We start from the raw sequence: 17,376 nt of genomic DNA, 5'->3' as shown, positions 1-17,376 counted from the left end.
ATAAGCACGGGCTAGTGGCTATTGTGGTCACATTCAGACTGTCTCTCACCATTTATGCAAACCAAACCCCTGGTTGTTCTACATTGGGTGTTGGTCACGTCAATGAGCACACATTTAGACTCCGGCTGTTGGCCCAAGGACACGTTTCATGTAACGTTGGGCAAATGCAGTGACACTATACATATATATATATACATTATGCAAACCAACTTCTTTAGATGAACATGGATCAGAACAACATGCCACCATCTGACCCACAGTGAAACTTGGTTTCCAGGGTCTTGGACACTATTGAAGCTGAAGGCTTGACAGTCCTGTCATTTATATCTTTGCTTAATCAATCAAACCCCACCCAAGCAAAAACCTTACCGCAACCCCAAGTCTTACCACTCTGTACTTTGAATATCTTAAACTACATCCAATCTCAGGATTTGACAGTGTTGCAGTTTCTGCTCACTCTACCTGACCCCTGGAATCAAGAGCTCAAAGTGTATTGACATGATTGGCATGGCAAAGGAGCCATGTCACAATGTTTGATCAAAAAGCTCCTCAAGAGGATCAGATATCTTATATACCTTTCTGGGAATGAACCCTTGGTCTGGCCAGACTATATAAGGGGTTAGGTGGGAGCTTGTCTAAGCTCATTTTATTCAGGCTGGTTAGAAACTAACTAACTAACTAAATGAATAAATGAATAAATTCTCCACTTGTTGTTTGATTTAGATAGAGGATCTCGAGCTGAGAATCCACGGTCCACCTTGGTGAAATCAAGTTGGACCGTAAGTGATCTCATTGATCTAGCCATAGTAGACTCAAATCAGCAATAGAACACCAGACCTGTTCGGTGAATAATTATAGGGGAAAGAGAGTGATTATGAGGATTAATCTTAAATGCATTATCATTAGGCCACTTGGCTAAGCACAAAGTGCTGTTTAATCTTCAGGATTTTGACTTGGACCCCAGAGTTTTTGACGCGCAGCATTTCAAAGTTGTCTGGGTCTGTTTGGCCCCAAACACCTTTTTTTGGATAACTTATTGTTACATTGAGTCATTGAGAAGCCAAGAGCGGCATATTAAAGATGACATTGATGTGTTATGTATACTTTTGTTATAACGTCAAGGGCACTTCAAAATTGAAACGGACAAGGAAAGGGATTCTTAGAATTTGAAGAAATGCCCCGTCCGATTCCACACCAGGATTTTGACTTTACGCGTAAGTCCCTCCCTGGAGTTGGTGGTTAGGTCCAGACTCCAGAGTGAGACTTCCATGGTTAAGTTTGCCTGTGATGTTGTTGATACCTAAGTATGTATCACAGATACTCAACACTTCCTTTCAGTATTCAGTACTCAGACTTGATGCTCAAATGCTGAGTCTTCCTCAAGCTCATTTGTAAGAATCTGTTTCTGACCCTTTTCCTCAGTCCAGAATCTATTGTATATAATGTATTTAGTTCGTGTTTTATCATCTATATACAGCCGTTTGCAGTTTTGATGAACTTGCGACGAAAGATCAGCGAATGTTGAGTCGAACATTCATCGAATTTATATTGAATAAATTTCGAATGAAAAAAACCAAAACCCATAGTGATCACATAAGCAGCTCAATCGCCCTATTTTTGATCACCATGTCTCCCACCAATTGCTACTTTAGAAAACAATTCTTAAGGTACAAGCTCTCCCAGCTCAACAATGGCAATTGGTGCACGTGGCGGAAATGGCCGATATTATCATCCACAAGTCAAGTACATGGCGGTTCAATGGATGCGACAAGGCAAAACTCATGAAGAAATTCAGGGACTCAGCGGCTTAAATATCTCTCTCTCAAGCTTAAAAAGATGGAAGGGTTTATTTGAAGAAACTGGTGCAGTTATTAAGAACCCAGACACCTACGAAGTCCTTGGAGCTCCTCGCTTGCTCGATCTTCATGAGCGCACTTTGCTAGCTCATTTGATAGAAACCGATCCGACAATTTATCAGGATGAGTTGGCTTTAGAATTGTTGGAAGAAACTGCAACATCCATCTCCACAGCAACGATTTCGCGCGAGATGAAGAAAAGCCTTGGCTTAACTCGGAAAGTCTGCCGGACTATAAATTCCAATCATGATCTGATTGATCTGGGTAATTACATTGAGTATGTGTCGGAGATACCGGCTGATTGATTGGTTTTTCTTGGTGAGTTTTCTCACTTTATCTTCCTGAGTTTCATTCTAACATCTTTGACTCTTTTGTGTTAGATGAAACAGGTATAAACAAGCGAGATATGTATCGAGAAATGGGGTGGGCTCCTATAGGCGAGCGAACGGATCGAATGGAGAGAACTTTAGTGGGGACACACTATACTGCACTTACAGCTGTCTCGCTCGATGGCTGCTTGGCTCTACAAGTGATGGAAGGAGGGCCTTGGCGGGTCGATTTTGAAGAGTTCCTTCGGGTACAATTGGTGAGTGTTTTACTTGCTTTTTTATCGACCGAGCTGACTGTTTGATCTTTTCAGATGCCCATGATGAACCCTTGGCCACAGAAGAACTCAGTTCTTGTCATGGATAACTGCCCAATCCACATGGGTCCTGAGACTGGAGCTATCTGCTTTGATCAAGATGTTATCCTTGTCTATCTACCCGCCTATAGCCCTTTTATGAATCCGATCGAGAAGTGTTTTTCTGTTATCAAAAATCACTTCATTTGTTCTCAGGAGTTGAATCGAGACGACTTGACCCAGGAAGAAGAGATCGAGCGGATCTACATTGAAATCATGTTTTCTGTCACTGTACAATTGATGAGAGAGCTTTACAAGGGATCTGGATATCTTTAACATTTAAATCTCATTGTTTCTTTCATTGGAGTGAAGAAATGTGTTATTCATTTGCTTAAGACACATGGTGAAATGAAAGAATCGTTTGACTTTGCATTTTACAGACTTTAAATCATTTGTATCAACACTTTTTATAATGAAATTTTAACACGATGCATATTATACATTTTGAACGAGCACTCTAATTAGACTGGTGATAATGTTGTCTGTAAACCTTCGCTTTACTGATCAATCCATGGGCTGTCCCAACTTTCAAACCATCGTTTCTCAGAGCTTCGATGTTCATAAATTCACTGGCTTCAAAAGCTCTCCAAGTCTCATAACCAAGATCTCGAACGAGTTGGTGAGCTGGATTTGCAGGTGAAATTTTGGCGAAGTCAAGGAAGTGTTCGAATGGGGGGGTTGCAACTCCACGGTCATTGAGATCAAATGGTCCAGAAGTTGATGGGGCTATGCTTATCGCTGAAGTACTCGGTGTTGGATCAATCGAGGTCGATTGAGTTGGAGGAGGTTCACCACCTCCAACTGTACAAACAAAGAGTTTGGTTTTAGGAGGGGTGACTAGATCAACACCAACATCCCCCTTGATCTAATGATTTGAAATGAATGATTAGCGAATTGAAATGATCATATAAATTTGAATAACACTCACAATCGATCTTGCCCAGATCGTGAGAAGAATATTGGTGAGTCGTAACGTCTTCAAAGTGTTGGTGGGATCTTGATATATCGCACCATCACCCGCACCACTGTGCTTTGCATGTAAGGTTCGAAGCTTGCCTATAACCTGTTGTAATTGCCCTTGAACGGAAAGCGGCTGAGTGTAATCAATCAGTGAGAGAATATCAGACACACTCGGGATTCCCTTACCTCGATATCTTGTGGCCTCCGGGAAGCCCCAGGTTCCGCGAGTCCAGGGATATTCTGTTGCATTATCAAGCTCTGAGTCATGTTGGCTTGCTGGAAAGGGAATACGTTCAGAAACATGATTAGTTGGATATGATGATAAGATGATGAAGGAGACCTGTTACATTTTGTAAGGCCTTTGCAGCAGCACGAGGGTTTTCCATTGTAATACTAATAGAGACCCCGGCTATCATGGGTTCCTTGTTGTTGACAAGTGAATGAAACATGACCCAGCCTTCTTCTTGAGTGATATCAACTGTTCGAATGTTCTTTCGGTTGTATTTCACGCTACCTACCCACGAGATCAAACCCTTGTTTTTACCAGTGAGTAAATGGCTAGAAACAAGGGGGAGGAATCGCTCAGCGACTGCTGAAACCTGAGTCCTACAGTCTTCCCATGTCCAGGTTATCGGATCCACCTTGAAGGTACGATTGATCATTCTCTTGTCTTTGACCGAGTTCAAAGCGTCCCAGTCTACCTTAGGAGCCGCAGCGACTTTCTTGGTCCTTCTGAGTACAGGCTGTGGAGGTCGTTCGATCCAAACATCAACTATTACGAGAACCTCAATAACTATTACAGTGTGCGGGGTAAGGATTGAATTGTAATTAAAAGGACCCCACTATTTAGAGCCCTCGGAGCAGTATCCGAAGCCCTCTTTCGGGTCGGACCCGAGGCTACAAATAAATCAGGCGCCCCATTTCCAAGAAGGGGCTCCACGAGGGGCTCCATTTTTTTATTTAATCTCATCATTTATCTATCCTCATCATGTGCCCACCCATGATATTAATTAATAAACATTGAATTGATGAGATGGTCACCATGGAGCAAGCCTCGCTCTCTCAATCAAACGGCCAAAAGACCGCGCTTCTTTCTTGCGAAGACAACATTGTTTGTGAAGTTTGTCACCTCTAGAGGTAAACAAGCCTTGACAATACGTACAACATGTATCTTTAGGAGCCCGACATGGTTGTTTTTGATCTTCATGATGAAAAGGAGAAGGGAAATTAATTGAAGGTTCATGACTAGGAAGATGAGAAGAACTACTACTCTCGATCAAATTGTCAGTAATGTTAGAAGGATGATTGAGTAAACTTTTGGGAGTGCTAGCTAAGATTAAATGGTGATCAGTTGTAGTAGTAGTAGTAGAAGTATTGCCAGGTGAATAATTCAATTGATCGAATTGATTGGGTGAAAAGGTAATGGATGGTGGTGGTGGTGGTGGAAACTTGATGGGATCAGAAGGAGAACATTGAAAAGATGGGATCGAGTTCGATCCCATCATATTCTGATTCATAGTCAAGTTGATTAAACTCAATTAATACTCAATCATCAACAATTTATATCTGAATTCAAGATGATGGTAAACCAAATCAAACACATCAAAACTTATATAAATATCAATCAAACACCAAGAGGTCAAAAGATAGAGAAATAGCAAGATATATAGGTATTGATGAACTCTGAACACGACTTCAAACGTAAGAACGGTAGAGGTATGAACTGGGTTATTAGGGTTTGGTTGTTTAAAGTTGTGATTAAGTGATAAGAAAATCGGACATGGAAAGTGAGTGTGAGGGAGAGATGGGAACTTCTATATGTAAGCGTATTGCTGGGCACTTGAAGGGCCAATGTTGTCCGTCATGCAGCGGTCGGTCCGGGTGCCAAACAATTTGGGAGCCCTTGCATTTGTTTTCATCATATTTGTTGCCCCATATATATGAAGGGGCTCCAAATACGTTAATTGATGATCCAAAAGGGGCTCATCCGTGATTTTGTGCCCTATTAGGGAGCCCTTGATGAGCCCTCGAGGTCCGAACATGCATTATATAGGCTAAAAAAAGCGGGGTATCAACGGGTCACGCGGGTTTTGGTGAAAACCCGGGGGGCTCCGGATATCAGCCGAGGGGGCTCTAAATAGTGGGATCCAATTAAAATACACAGTATCAGCGTATATTGCAATTGCTTAATAAAAGTAAGAGAGTGTGTTATGTCTTACCATCTGGACTGTTGTTTGAGGATGCTCCAGGTTGCATCAGCTCAACTTCATCAAAGGCTGGTAAGTTGTCAAGTGAATCATCATCAATAAATTGAGCGGTATTGAGATGAGAGTTGGCGTTCATCTTGAGTGATCAAAGTAAGAATTGATCATTGAATTGGTCAAAGTGGAACTCGCTCAAGATCAAAAGCAAAAAATAGGGCGATTGAGCTGCTTATGTGATCACTATGGGTTTTGGTTTTTTTCATTCGAAATTTATTCAATATAAATTCAATGAATGTTCAACTCAACATTCGCTCATCTTTCGTCGCAAGTTCATCAAAACTGCAAACGGCTGTACTTAAAGAAATGTTCTTCCCAACTGTTTCCCTGCCTCAGCCTTAATTATATACCCTGTCTCTATGCTCACCTCTATCCCCTATACTGACGCATACGACTTCTCTACTTCCCTACCTATCCAAACCCTCTAATTCCCTTTACCTATCACTTCCAGCATTAAAGAGGTTCACAGATGGGAATATGGGTCCTAGTGATCAGATTCCCATTCTGCTACTGTTACACATGAGTTCCATGAATATTGCCTGAGTAGCCATTGTGATATATGTAGTCAATATTTTGAAATGTGTGTCTCAATCTGAACAAAGTTACAGCATGTATTACACATGATTTTCTTATCTAGATGAGCAGATAACTGAGCGGACCTGTATGTAGCTGATAGCTAAGGATTTACTCAGATGTTTGCACATATGTAGTGTATGCTTTATGGCTCAGATGTGCAGTGCGAGATGATTTGATGCTCCATTCTTCTCTCAATGATATTCCCAGCCTAGGTCATGTTCCGACCAGGGAACCTATTTAATGCTGGCAGTGTATCCTATACATAATACCATCATCCCAAAACTCCTCTTTGCTTCGGCAGACCAGGCAGCCAGGGCTCAGAAGTTCCTAGCGCTGGCTGGCTGGTCTGCCTTAGCCTTAGTTTTTCTCTTGCTCTCACTCTCTCCTGCCGTCATGTAATGTTTGAAACTTTTTGAGGCAACTCGCCGCCTTTTCTTTTGTTTGACTCGCTTGCAGTTGTTACTCTCACGCTGTTTCACCCACAAATCTTCAATCAACTTCACAAAAACTAACCAGCAGCTACCACCACTACTGGTTAGCCTGCTCGAGGCCCTTAGATCCTGGTCTTGTAGACCACTTGGACACCCTTCCCCGTGCCTTGGTCAAGTAGGGTCCATCTGCATGACTTACCACCACCTAATTACCCAGGCCATCAAGCGGTCTGGAATCATCTCGCACCACCAGTCTCTCCAGTATGTTTCGCGCTGACATCACAAGTACGTACTTTCTTCTCCTCTATATAAGCGCTCTGCTCTCACCATCCTCTTCCATACGCCATCTTCTTTCCTATCTCCCTTTCGATTCTGAGTATGAGAATCTTTTGAATCAAACATTCATGTCACTTAACGTTTTGTTAATTGATCACGCCCAAAACCATTGTTCAAAGTACCTTATTCAGTATTTTACTTATTGTATTTCACCTTTTTTTATTTTAATCGATTCCGAGTAGAATGATTGTTTCTCATCGGTTTTTTTCAATGTGTCTATTGAGGTTGATCCTGAGTAGGATAATCGTTCCAATTTGCATATTATCGGGCTGAATTGTTTTCAAGTAGAACAATTGTTCATTTAAATCACATTTCATCCTTTTCCATCATTTCACTCTACGATTGAAATATATAGCAAAGGTGTCTCAAAAATTAACCAACACACCAAGAAAATGGGTACTGCCAAACAAAAAATTGACTTCATGCTGGTATGTAGGTACAGCTCAACCTTCTGCGAAAAGCAGCGGACGTTCCAAGTCTGTACATCCACTTTGGTTTGTATCCACGATATCCAGCATCCGCCAGTCCTCCAGATTCCTGACAAATCTCAGTTGCTCAAAGTAAGTTCAATATCATTCGATTCTTGAATACATATCCTTTAATCGTTTGTGATCTTCTTGTTAATCATTTGCAATCTCAATTCTACCTCTCATTGGCTCAAAATTGGTTTAAATTCATGCAATTCTCAACTATCCTTCAATCGTTCGCGATCTTAATTCAATTTTGGAATCATAAATCCATTCGATTTGTGACTCTCATCTTTTATGTTATGTTTCTCATATCTTCATTTTGAGATATCTTTGATTTGGTCAATTCCCACTCGCTCATGGTTATTTTTATTCAATTCTAGATTATCCAATCCAGTATCATCAACCCAATTCACTTCTCACTGTCATGCTCTGTTGATTGTTATTTGATCATGATCCATTAATTCTTGTCAATCATTTAATTCAATTCTGCCTTCCTGTGTTTGGTCTCTGTTGTCTTTGATTCATTCCTGGGTTTCAGCTCTATCTCGCTATTGGCTTAATCTTAATTCGATCTTAGACTCCTATTGCTAAACTAGTTGTCCGAAAATCCACAAATTCAGGCTCATAATTAGTTGTCACATTATGAGAATCATATATGATGTTATTGAAATAAAAACCATTTTTATTCTTTCAATATTGCAAAACAATATGACCACTGTTCCTCACTGTTCCCAATTTAACTCCAGATTGTTCTGACATGAAATTCATAGACACCACATCTGTAACATAGTTTTTGTGTTCTAGAGTTCTTAATAACAACTACTGACAAGTTGTTGATGCTATATGTATCATGATGATGAACCAACTTTCTGGTCCAATAGCACTGTAAACTAGACCCCAAAATATCCCTCAACAATCATCATCAAGAAATCCACCTGTTTGAAAGAAATAGAACACATGCTTCAGTTGGACTCAAGACTTTAAGAGCAACCAAGAGCAACTAACCTCTCTTCCATTGGCCTTCATTGTACAACACTGTATGTTTATAAGGGCCAAAGCCTACCAATGAGGCCAGACTACGCCTTGACGTGCTCTCACTCAGTGTCTCACTGGAGTTTGAATGCTCCAACTTACTGGACAACTTGGTTTTTGGAGAATATAAAGAAAGTGAACCAGATTCATCTGTTGAAGAGATTGTTAATCCTAAAAATAATTAGTTGATAAGTCATGGTCTTTAATCATATCAGTTATTCTTGAACCCTTATTCTTAGATATCCAAATTCTTTCAAATTCCCATAATTGGGGAAATTGATTGTCTGTTGCTCTTCTGAAGTTCAGAATGCGAGCTACAAGTTTATTCAATTCCACTGATATTCTTTACAAATGCAAGCTAGCAAACTGTTGTTCATATGCAAAATTGTTCATATCCACCGCTTCTCTTTACAAAGGATGTGAGCTAAGCACAGCTCTTCCCAAGGAATATGAGCTTTTATGTTCCTTCTTAATTCCACTACTCTCCCTAATACACTTCTCTTCCTTTGAATATTGACTCATTATAATGAGTTAACTAATTAGAATTTGCTTTGAAAGATGTTTTGTTAGACATTTCTAAAAGGGCCTGGCCATTGGCAACATTTACAAGCAATTGTGCGGTGCAGGAGATATTGTACATAGTGTAACATGTTTGGTGAAAAAGTTTTGAAATGATCTGCCGGAGCACAATGAGGTCCATGTATGATATGCAATGGGGCATAGAATATTCTTCTCAATTCAAGCTTGGTGTAATAAAGCTAAGTTTTGGGTTCATGCTTGAGTGAGTAATAGTTGTGCGCAATGACTTCAGCAAATGAGCTGAAATCATAGCTACTCATAGACAATGGATGAGACGGTCAAGGCTATCCAGTGCAACACCAGGCTGAACACCGGCAGGTTGAGGAAAAGTGTGGTGAAGGCACAGTGATGTTGTTTGATTATACAGGAGATATAATTCAGTAGCTGCGCTAGGGGGTGGTGGGCCACCCACTACTAGAGGGTGGCTGGCCGCCCAGTACCTTGTAAAGCATAATAATAATCACTATCAAATTTATCCACATATATTCTTACTCTTCGGAGTACTCTGTGAGACTTTTGATCTCATCATATATTCCCAGTCGAGTGATATCTGCTGGATCGGCTATTTCACTCGCGTTACACGACACTTTACACTTATAGGTTATGAGCTCAGCGCTCTAGATGCGCCCACTACATTCTAAAAACACTACCCTTTGATCCATCAAAGGCACTATAGATTACAACTACAACTCTATACTTATCTCTTCCTTCATGTCAAAAGATCTCGATACCAAACCAACCGAACCTCTCATCGAGAACAATATGTCCACTTCAAACCCTGGAAATACCAACTTCAGTACTTCTGCCATCGCCTCCATTCCCAAACTAGCCATGGGCAATATCTATGAATGGAAGACTGAGTTGAAGATCTATCTCAAAATGAACGGACTATATGAATTCATCAAAGAGGAAATCAAACGTCCATCTAACCCACAAGAAAAATTCTGTTTTGACATGAGACAAGCAGCTGTTTTATACGCGATACGTAATTCCATCGATTCGGCAAACCTATCATCCATCGAATCCATCGAAGATCCCAAGCAGGCTTTCGAAACCCTTGTATCTCAGCACAGCTCTGACAATGGCATTGTCACTGCAAACACCTTAACAGAACTATTCAGCTTAAAGTATGACAATTCAATCGGTATTACGAATTACATTGCAAAAATTCAAGACCTACACAGCAAAATCCGTGACATGACTGCTGGAGATAAGGACCTTCAACTATCAGACAGAATCTACGCCATACTCTTAGTCAACAGCTTACCTCGAAACGAATTTGGTCTCATCATTCAACACTTCCTATCAAACATCAAAACGATTTCCACCAGCGATGTATGCGCTCGACTTCAACTTGAAGCTAGCTCCAACATCAGTAGTGACAAAAAATTCAAAGAAGTATACTCTGTAAAGACTAAACGACCTATGCGAACTGACAACAGAAAAGTTGGAAAATCACCAAAAGATCTATGTCATATCCACCCAAATTCAAAACACACAAACAAGCAATGCCATACTCAAAAGAAACATGAAAACAAAGAATCTGGCTCTTTATCCATGGAAGAAATGGCACGACAATACAAAACATTAATGAAAAACTCAAACCAAAATAATCCTTCTACTTCAAACTCGGCTGCTGCTCACATAGCTGTTGAAGAATCGAACGATTTCATAACTTACTCTGCTTACAATGCATCATCTAAAGCTAACAAAAGCACGAGTTTCTTGATTGACAGCGGTGCTAACACGCATATCGCAAGTCGTGCAGACTTATTATCAAATATCCATACCATTCCTTATGTCCAAATATCAGGCATAGGAGGACATGAAAGACAAGTTTCAGCAAACCTGGCTGGCACAGCTTACATACAAGGAACCACTGTGTCTGGAAAATGTAGACTTATTGCAATCAAAGATGTACTCTTGATACCCGATTCTGGAGTTAACATCATCTCAGTCTCATCTATGATTAAAAATGGAGCTACTCTCACCAGCAACAAATCTTCCATTATACTCGAAAATCAGACCGAAAACTACATCATCACTGGTCAAGAAGCAGATGGTCTATTCTTGGCACAGGCAAGTCCATCTCAAACTCTTTTTGCTGCCCCTGCGACCATCCCCGCTGACATCTGGCATCGACGTTATGGTCACTTGAACTACAGATCACTATCTAAAGTATCCCCATCCACGTCAAAGAAAATCGATTGTGAATCTTGCTCTCTATCAAAAGCACATCGGCTCCCATTTTCTTCTCATTTTCCTAAATCTGACACTCCTTTGTTTTGTATTCACAGTGATGTCATAGGACCTATGCCTACTCCCTCTATAGGTGGTGGAAAATATATTGTATCTTTTATTGATGATGCCACTAGATATACATGTATCAAGATCATGCGCTCTAAATCAGAAGTATTCACACATTTTGTAAATTTCATAAACGAATCTGAAAGATATCAGAACAAGAAAGTTGCTATTTTCAAATCAGACCAAGGAGGAGAGTACACCTCAAACCAATTCTCCCAGTACTTATCACAGCAGGGTATCACATTTGAGAGAGCACCTGCAGAAACTCCTGAGCAGAATTCTGTATCTGAAAGATATGGGAGATCCCTGATGGAAAGAACAAGGTCAATAATGATAGATGCCTGCATTCCAAATTTTCTCTGGGGAGAGATTGTCATGTCAGTATCTTTCATTCTTAATGTTTCCCCAAACGCCTCCATCGACATGGAAACTCCGCAAGAACTATGGAACTCAGGTATCTCTAGAGCACACAAAGTCAACAACAATTTCCTTCGAGCAATTGGATGTGCTGCGTATCCTCTCCTAAAGTCCTCTGAATACAACAAATTATCTGCATGTTCCTGTCTATGTCTCCATGTAGGATATGAAAAAGGAGCAAGAGCATATAGGCTATGGGACATTAAAAAGAAGAAAATAATTGTATCACGTAATGTAATATTCAATGAGCGGTTATTTCCATTCAAAAACAAAATCAATAACACTACTGATGATAAAGATACTAACACATTTAATTTCCCTCTGAGTCCACCTCTTGACCACCAAATAATCTTGGAAAGAAATGAAGATCAACCTCAAGATGATGAAGCTGTATCCACATCAAAAAATGAAGAAATGATTTCCTCAACTATCAACAATATCCCCTCCATCTCATCCACACCTCTCTTTCCTTCAGTCCATCCTTTCCGCCTGTATCAAGCCTATCTTTTCCAAATATACCACGAAACACCAACAAAACACCTATACAGCACATAAATCTCGAAAATGACCATGTATCTATCAACTCTTCCCCATTTCTATCCCCTGTACACCTAACACCAACATCACCAAATTTCTCCGAATTCTCCGAATCAGATTACCCAACAATTCCGCCATCCAACTGTGAAAACATAATAGAATACACTCCCAAAGTACTCATTCCGCTATCAAAATCAATACATGCTCCTAAAGATCCAATATCACATTCAGAAGCATCCAAAACAATATCAGAAAAAGAAGCTGAAAATGAAAGACAAAAACAAAACAAAGAAAGAATACAAAAAGAACAAGAGATTGAAATTGAAAAACAAAAACAAAAAGCACTGGATTTAGAAAAACAAAGACAGATAGAACATCAAAAAGAATTACAAACAAAATTAGAACAAGAAAAAGAAAAAGAAAAGCAAAAACAAATAGAAATAGCAAAACTAAAAGAAGTAGAAAAATCAAAACAAATCAAATATCAAAAAGAATTAGAACTAAGCTCAGAGAAAGAAAGACAAAAACAGATCAAACAACAAAAAGATCTTGAATTCAAATTAGAGCAAGCAAAACAAAAACAAATCATGCATGAAAAAGAATTAAAACTTGTATTAGAAAAAGAGAAAGAAGAAGAAATACAAAATCAAAAAGAAGTACAAAAATCAAAAGAATTAGAAAGAATCAAAGAACAAGAAAAACAAAAACAAAAAGCAGTAAACAACAAATTGATCATTAAAATAAAAAGACCAAAGAATCAAAACATCAATACAACATCAAACAACAAAGAAACAGAAAAAGAAAAAGAACAAGAACAAGAAAAGGAAGGAAAATCAACTGACACAAACATCACTGACAAAAATTCAGACAAAACATCAGAGCACCAAAACGAAATCAACAGCCAGATAACAACTCCTCTCAACAATCCTCAACCACCAGTTCCAAACAAACCAACACCAAAAATCATTCCTCATCCTACCTCTCAATATCCTGCACGTGATCAAAAACCTCCTCTCCGCTATGGAAACCTCACAATATATGCTGCAAAAAGAAGTGCGGATTGCCCATCATACTCTGAGGCAATAGGGACTGGGCGAGGTTTTGACCAACAGAGGATTTAGCCACCTCAATAAGCGCATGAATCCCCTGGAAGTCGACCAAAGCGATTTATGCAAACAGGAGGTGTCAGGATTACTCCTACAAGCCCAAGAGACCCGACTGTCAGATGATTTCACCAAAACCAGAGCAAGAGCAACCTGTGAAAGGTATATCAGGCTATCCAGAAGCGTTCTGCCATAGGCTTTTGGCTGAGGTGGGGGGGAAATTTTGAATAGACAGCTTGTCTTAGGGAGGGTCATGCCTGTGCGCCACCCTATTTTTTTTAGTGCCATAAAGCTTACTAAAAAAAATAAGGAAATTTCATATTGATTGAACAGTGGCTTAGCTGTTTGCAACTCGCTTTCAACTACGGTTGAATTGCAATTTTGCAGAGCTTCGCCCAGTCCCTAATGAAAGGTAACAAACGAGAAAATTGGATTAAAGCAATGGAAAGCGAATTCAATTCTCTTACACTACACCAAAGTGCATCTTTTCCGTACGGTTTAGAAAATTCTGACTGACATAGAAAACTATGTGTCATCTACATATTCTGTTTTCCTGCTGCTCAGAAGTAATGATAATTCATCACGTATCAAGAGCACCTATCTCATGATTATAACCTTTTTTGAATGCAGTTTGTGTGTAATCCTGTCATTTGTTGATTTTACTTCTGAGTTATTTAAATTGTAGCCTCAGTATTCCTTTCTAGAATATTGATCACTTGACTTCGTGTATCAATTTTGATTCAATCATCACGATTCTTTGCTTCGTTTATGTTCTTTTCTTCTTTATTGCGCACTATCATCTAATACATGATCAACATTCTTTCCAATATTCTGCATTCATCCTTGTGGCTACGCTTCCCACAAGAAGCTTTACAAGATAAATAATCTACGTGTTCAAATCTTTTCTCCCTATCTGTAATTCAGAAGTAAAACATGGCTTATGCATCATGCCTCAAGAGATCGAAAATCGAATTGGTTTACGTATATGTGTATTGACTATGCTGCTTACAAGCAAATGAATGTCCGATTAATTAGCAAGCTTTGGTATATTGACATATTGTTCATCTACTTATAATGTAGAATTTAAGTCAGCATTGAAACCGCGAGGCAGGCTCATGAAGTGGAATGTCTTTATGCCGCTCGGCTTGATCATCACACTCACACTTTTGATCATCCTCCTTATGGGACTGTCTATATAAAGCCACCTTCAAGCAACTCCTTGTGTCACCGCGCTGCGCATTTATCTAATATGTCTACTGTTCTGGACCCCAGCAACCCAAGTGTTAGCAAGCACGACATGGCTCAGTGGCTTTACAAACATGACAAGACAACTACCCTTCACTCCAAACTAAATCGAGCACAGCTTGCCTCCAGAGTGCGGAAGGCGCAGCCGCATTGTTTGTTTCATCTGTCTCTCAAAAACAGCATCTGATTCTATTAGATTTCAACATTTGGATTGTTTTCTTAACCAGTCTTTCCAAACCCTGATAGCGACGATCCAGCCCTGGACTCCAATGATTTGCAGGGCCAACAACAGGAATCAAGTGATCAATCAAATGTGCTTGGGAGCATGGAGGTTCATAGTGCGTCATCATTTCTCTTTACGTCTATGACACCCTGATGATAGGAGAAAAAGCTTAAAACAAGGTTTAATTTGATATTGCCAGACTGTATGCCTTCACCTTCCACGAGTGGTCGGAGTCCACAAGACTTGACATCAATCGCTACAAGTACTCCTCCTCCTCGTAAAGGAAAACATGTTTCTTTCGATCCGCCATTCTCCACATGTTACCTCGTACCTGAAGTCACATCGAATCCTGCGGATACGGGGCCTGCTCGAAAAGCAAAGCGAGTGTCTTCTGATGATCACGGTGGGTCTACCATGATGACAAAAAAAAAGAAGAAGGTGAGTTCCTACGAGCTTGCACATGAGTACTTTCATCATCATCTTGAATCACTTTCACAACCTTAATCATACCACGTAATGTGAATCCTGAAACCCTGTTCTATCTACAGTCAATCCAACAGCAAATTCCAGACCGCCCGACCAGTACCAGTCTACCAAAGTCTACAGGTAGAGGCGTTTCAAAATCAACTCCAGAAGTGGAATCTACCTCTCTGCTAGAGATAAAGGATCGGCGCGAACATATCAAAGAGTTAAGTGCGCTTCAGGAGCCTCTGGTTCTTCCTGCTTTGAACACGTTAAGTAATTGTGTAGAAGATAAGACCATGGATTTGGCAGAACAATTAATTCCTCTTGGGTCAGAAGAGGGCAAACCAGCTACTCCAAGTACTCATCACTATGAAATGGACTTGATGGAATTTCCCGAGTTAGATATATTCGAAAGTGAAAAGCCCGGTACGTCTAACAATATTTCTTCTTGTTTGCTCCCATGGGCGATGCCTAATCATGCTGGATCATCCACACTTTTAGTATTGGGAAGGAACATCGATCCAATTCCTTTCAAACCCTCAATTAAGCCGACTTCAGAGCTACCAGTACTTTCGGGAACAGACTACTTTCAAATCCAAAGAAGTAAAGAAGAACAAGGTAATTCTCATACTAATTCCAACTTATCCTAAGCGTAATCAATACGAGTGGAAAATAACCAAACTTTATGATTTTTTTGATATACAACAGTTGCTGCCCTTGAAGAGCGTGTGGCATATTTCGAAGACATGAAACAAATCATGGTCACTACTCAGACACGTTTAGACTTTTTAGAGACGCACGTTGAAAGACTAGAGACCGAATTGCAGTCAGCTCGTGATGACATCGATGAGCACGGCAAAGTCATTACTGGCCTGCTTTTGGTTGAAGATGGGGAAGATTCTGGCAGTTCTGTCTCAGATTAGAAAATGGTTACAATTGTGTAGCTGTAGTTTGAAGGTTTATGAGCACGTGATATGGAAACAACATGCACTACAACTACATTTTATCCTTTTGTTTGAAGCCAACCTCTATGTATAATCAATCTATGATTCCCTTAGAAGTAATAGCACACCCAATACAACAATGTCATTCTTAAGTTCCATCATGCTGATGACGTATCTGTGATAGCAACAGTGATGCTGTGTTTTGGCCGTATCACTCTTCTCTTTCCTAACTCTTTCCTTTTGTTTGTCCATTTGAACAACTGTCACTCGATTCCATATATAGTTACCCCATATACTTGCCTTAAAGACGATTATTATCTAGCTATTGCATCCCGCGAGTTGCTACAAAAGACCCTTTTACAAGTCTGAGTATAATCCCTCTTGATTGTATGTGTCATCAAATGTTTATAGGCACACATGTGTTGTTCCAGGTGCAACCAGCATCATTGATCTGTTCTGAACTATATTCTGCCTTGTTCTTATAACAGTTACCACGTATTTCTCATCGTGTATCGAAGTCAGCAATCAAAATTTTGTCAGCCGGCAACAGATCATCTTCCCCTCAGAGAAGAAGAAATTCCAGAAAGGGACTTGATGATTCGCCAGACTGAAAGGCACTCATCGTTCTACGCTGATGCCAACACTCGAGGTTGTCACGTTTTGACAACAGCTATTGCTTGTTTACATGTAGCTAAATGTAACAAGTGAAAGGTATAAGATCACCACGATTGCCCCCGTTTCTGAGTTGAATTGATAGCCCTCTGCATCTCGTAACGCAAAGATCCTGGTTTTTGAAGGTCAGTTGTCTTCTCTTTTCATTTGCCCAAGTCTCATCATCCTCGTATGCTCTTCAAAGTTTTGGACACCTATATAATTCTCTTCTTTCGTACGTTGATGGTCTGATTTCTGCTTCTCGATCCAGGTCGAACATGGGCAAGGGACGGAAGAAAAG

The 17,376-nt window shown here is 40.0% G+C and overlaps 2 protein-coding genes across 2 annotated transcripts; one reads left to right on the top strand and one right to left on the bottom strand.

Moving 5' to 3' along the window:
• Positions 1-2,995: 2,995 nt before the first annotated feature.
• Positions 2,996-4,160, bottom strand: MELLADRAFT_89855 (uncharacterized protein; the record flags this gene model as incomplete). Its single annotated transcript, XM_007412812.1, has 4 exons — positions 2,996-3,403; positions 3,467-3,631; positions 3,685-3,774; positions 3,846-4,160. The coding sequence occupies 4 exons, from the start codon at positions 4,158-4,160 to the stop codon at positions 2,996-2,998; spliced, it is 978 nt and encodes a 325-aa protein (XP_007412874.1).
• A 10,636-nt stretch (positions 4,161-14,796) lies between these two features.
• On the top strand, positions 14,797-16,403 carry MELLADRAFT_89854 (uncharacterized protein; the record flags this gene model as incomplete). Its single annotated transcript, XM_007412909.1, has 6 exons — positions 14,797-14,944; positions 15,020-15,130; positions 15,215-15,453; positions 15,564-15,906; positions 15,982-16,098; positions 16,189-16,403. The coding sequence occupies 6 exons, from the start codon at positions 14,797-14,799 to the stop codon at positions 16,401-16,403; spliced, it is 1,173 nt and encodes a 390-aa protein (XP_007412971.1).
• Between the last annotated feature and the right edge of the window lie 973 nt (positions 16,404-17,376).

Source organism: Melampsora larici-populina (assembly GCF_000204055.1).
Source record: "Melampsora larici-populina 98AG31 unplaced genomic scaffold MELLAscaffold_33, whole genome shotgun sequence".
Lineage (NCBI taxonomy): Eukaryota > Fungi > Basidiomycota > Pucciniomycetes > Pucciniales > Melampsoraceae > Melampsora > Melampsora laricis-populina.
This window is presented reverse-complemented; position numbering and strand designations above follow the sequence as displayed.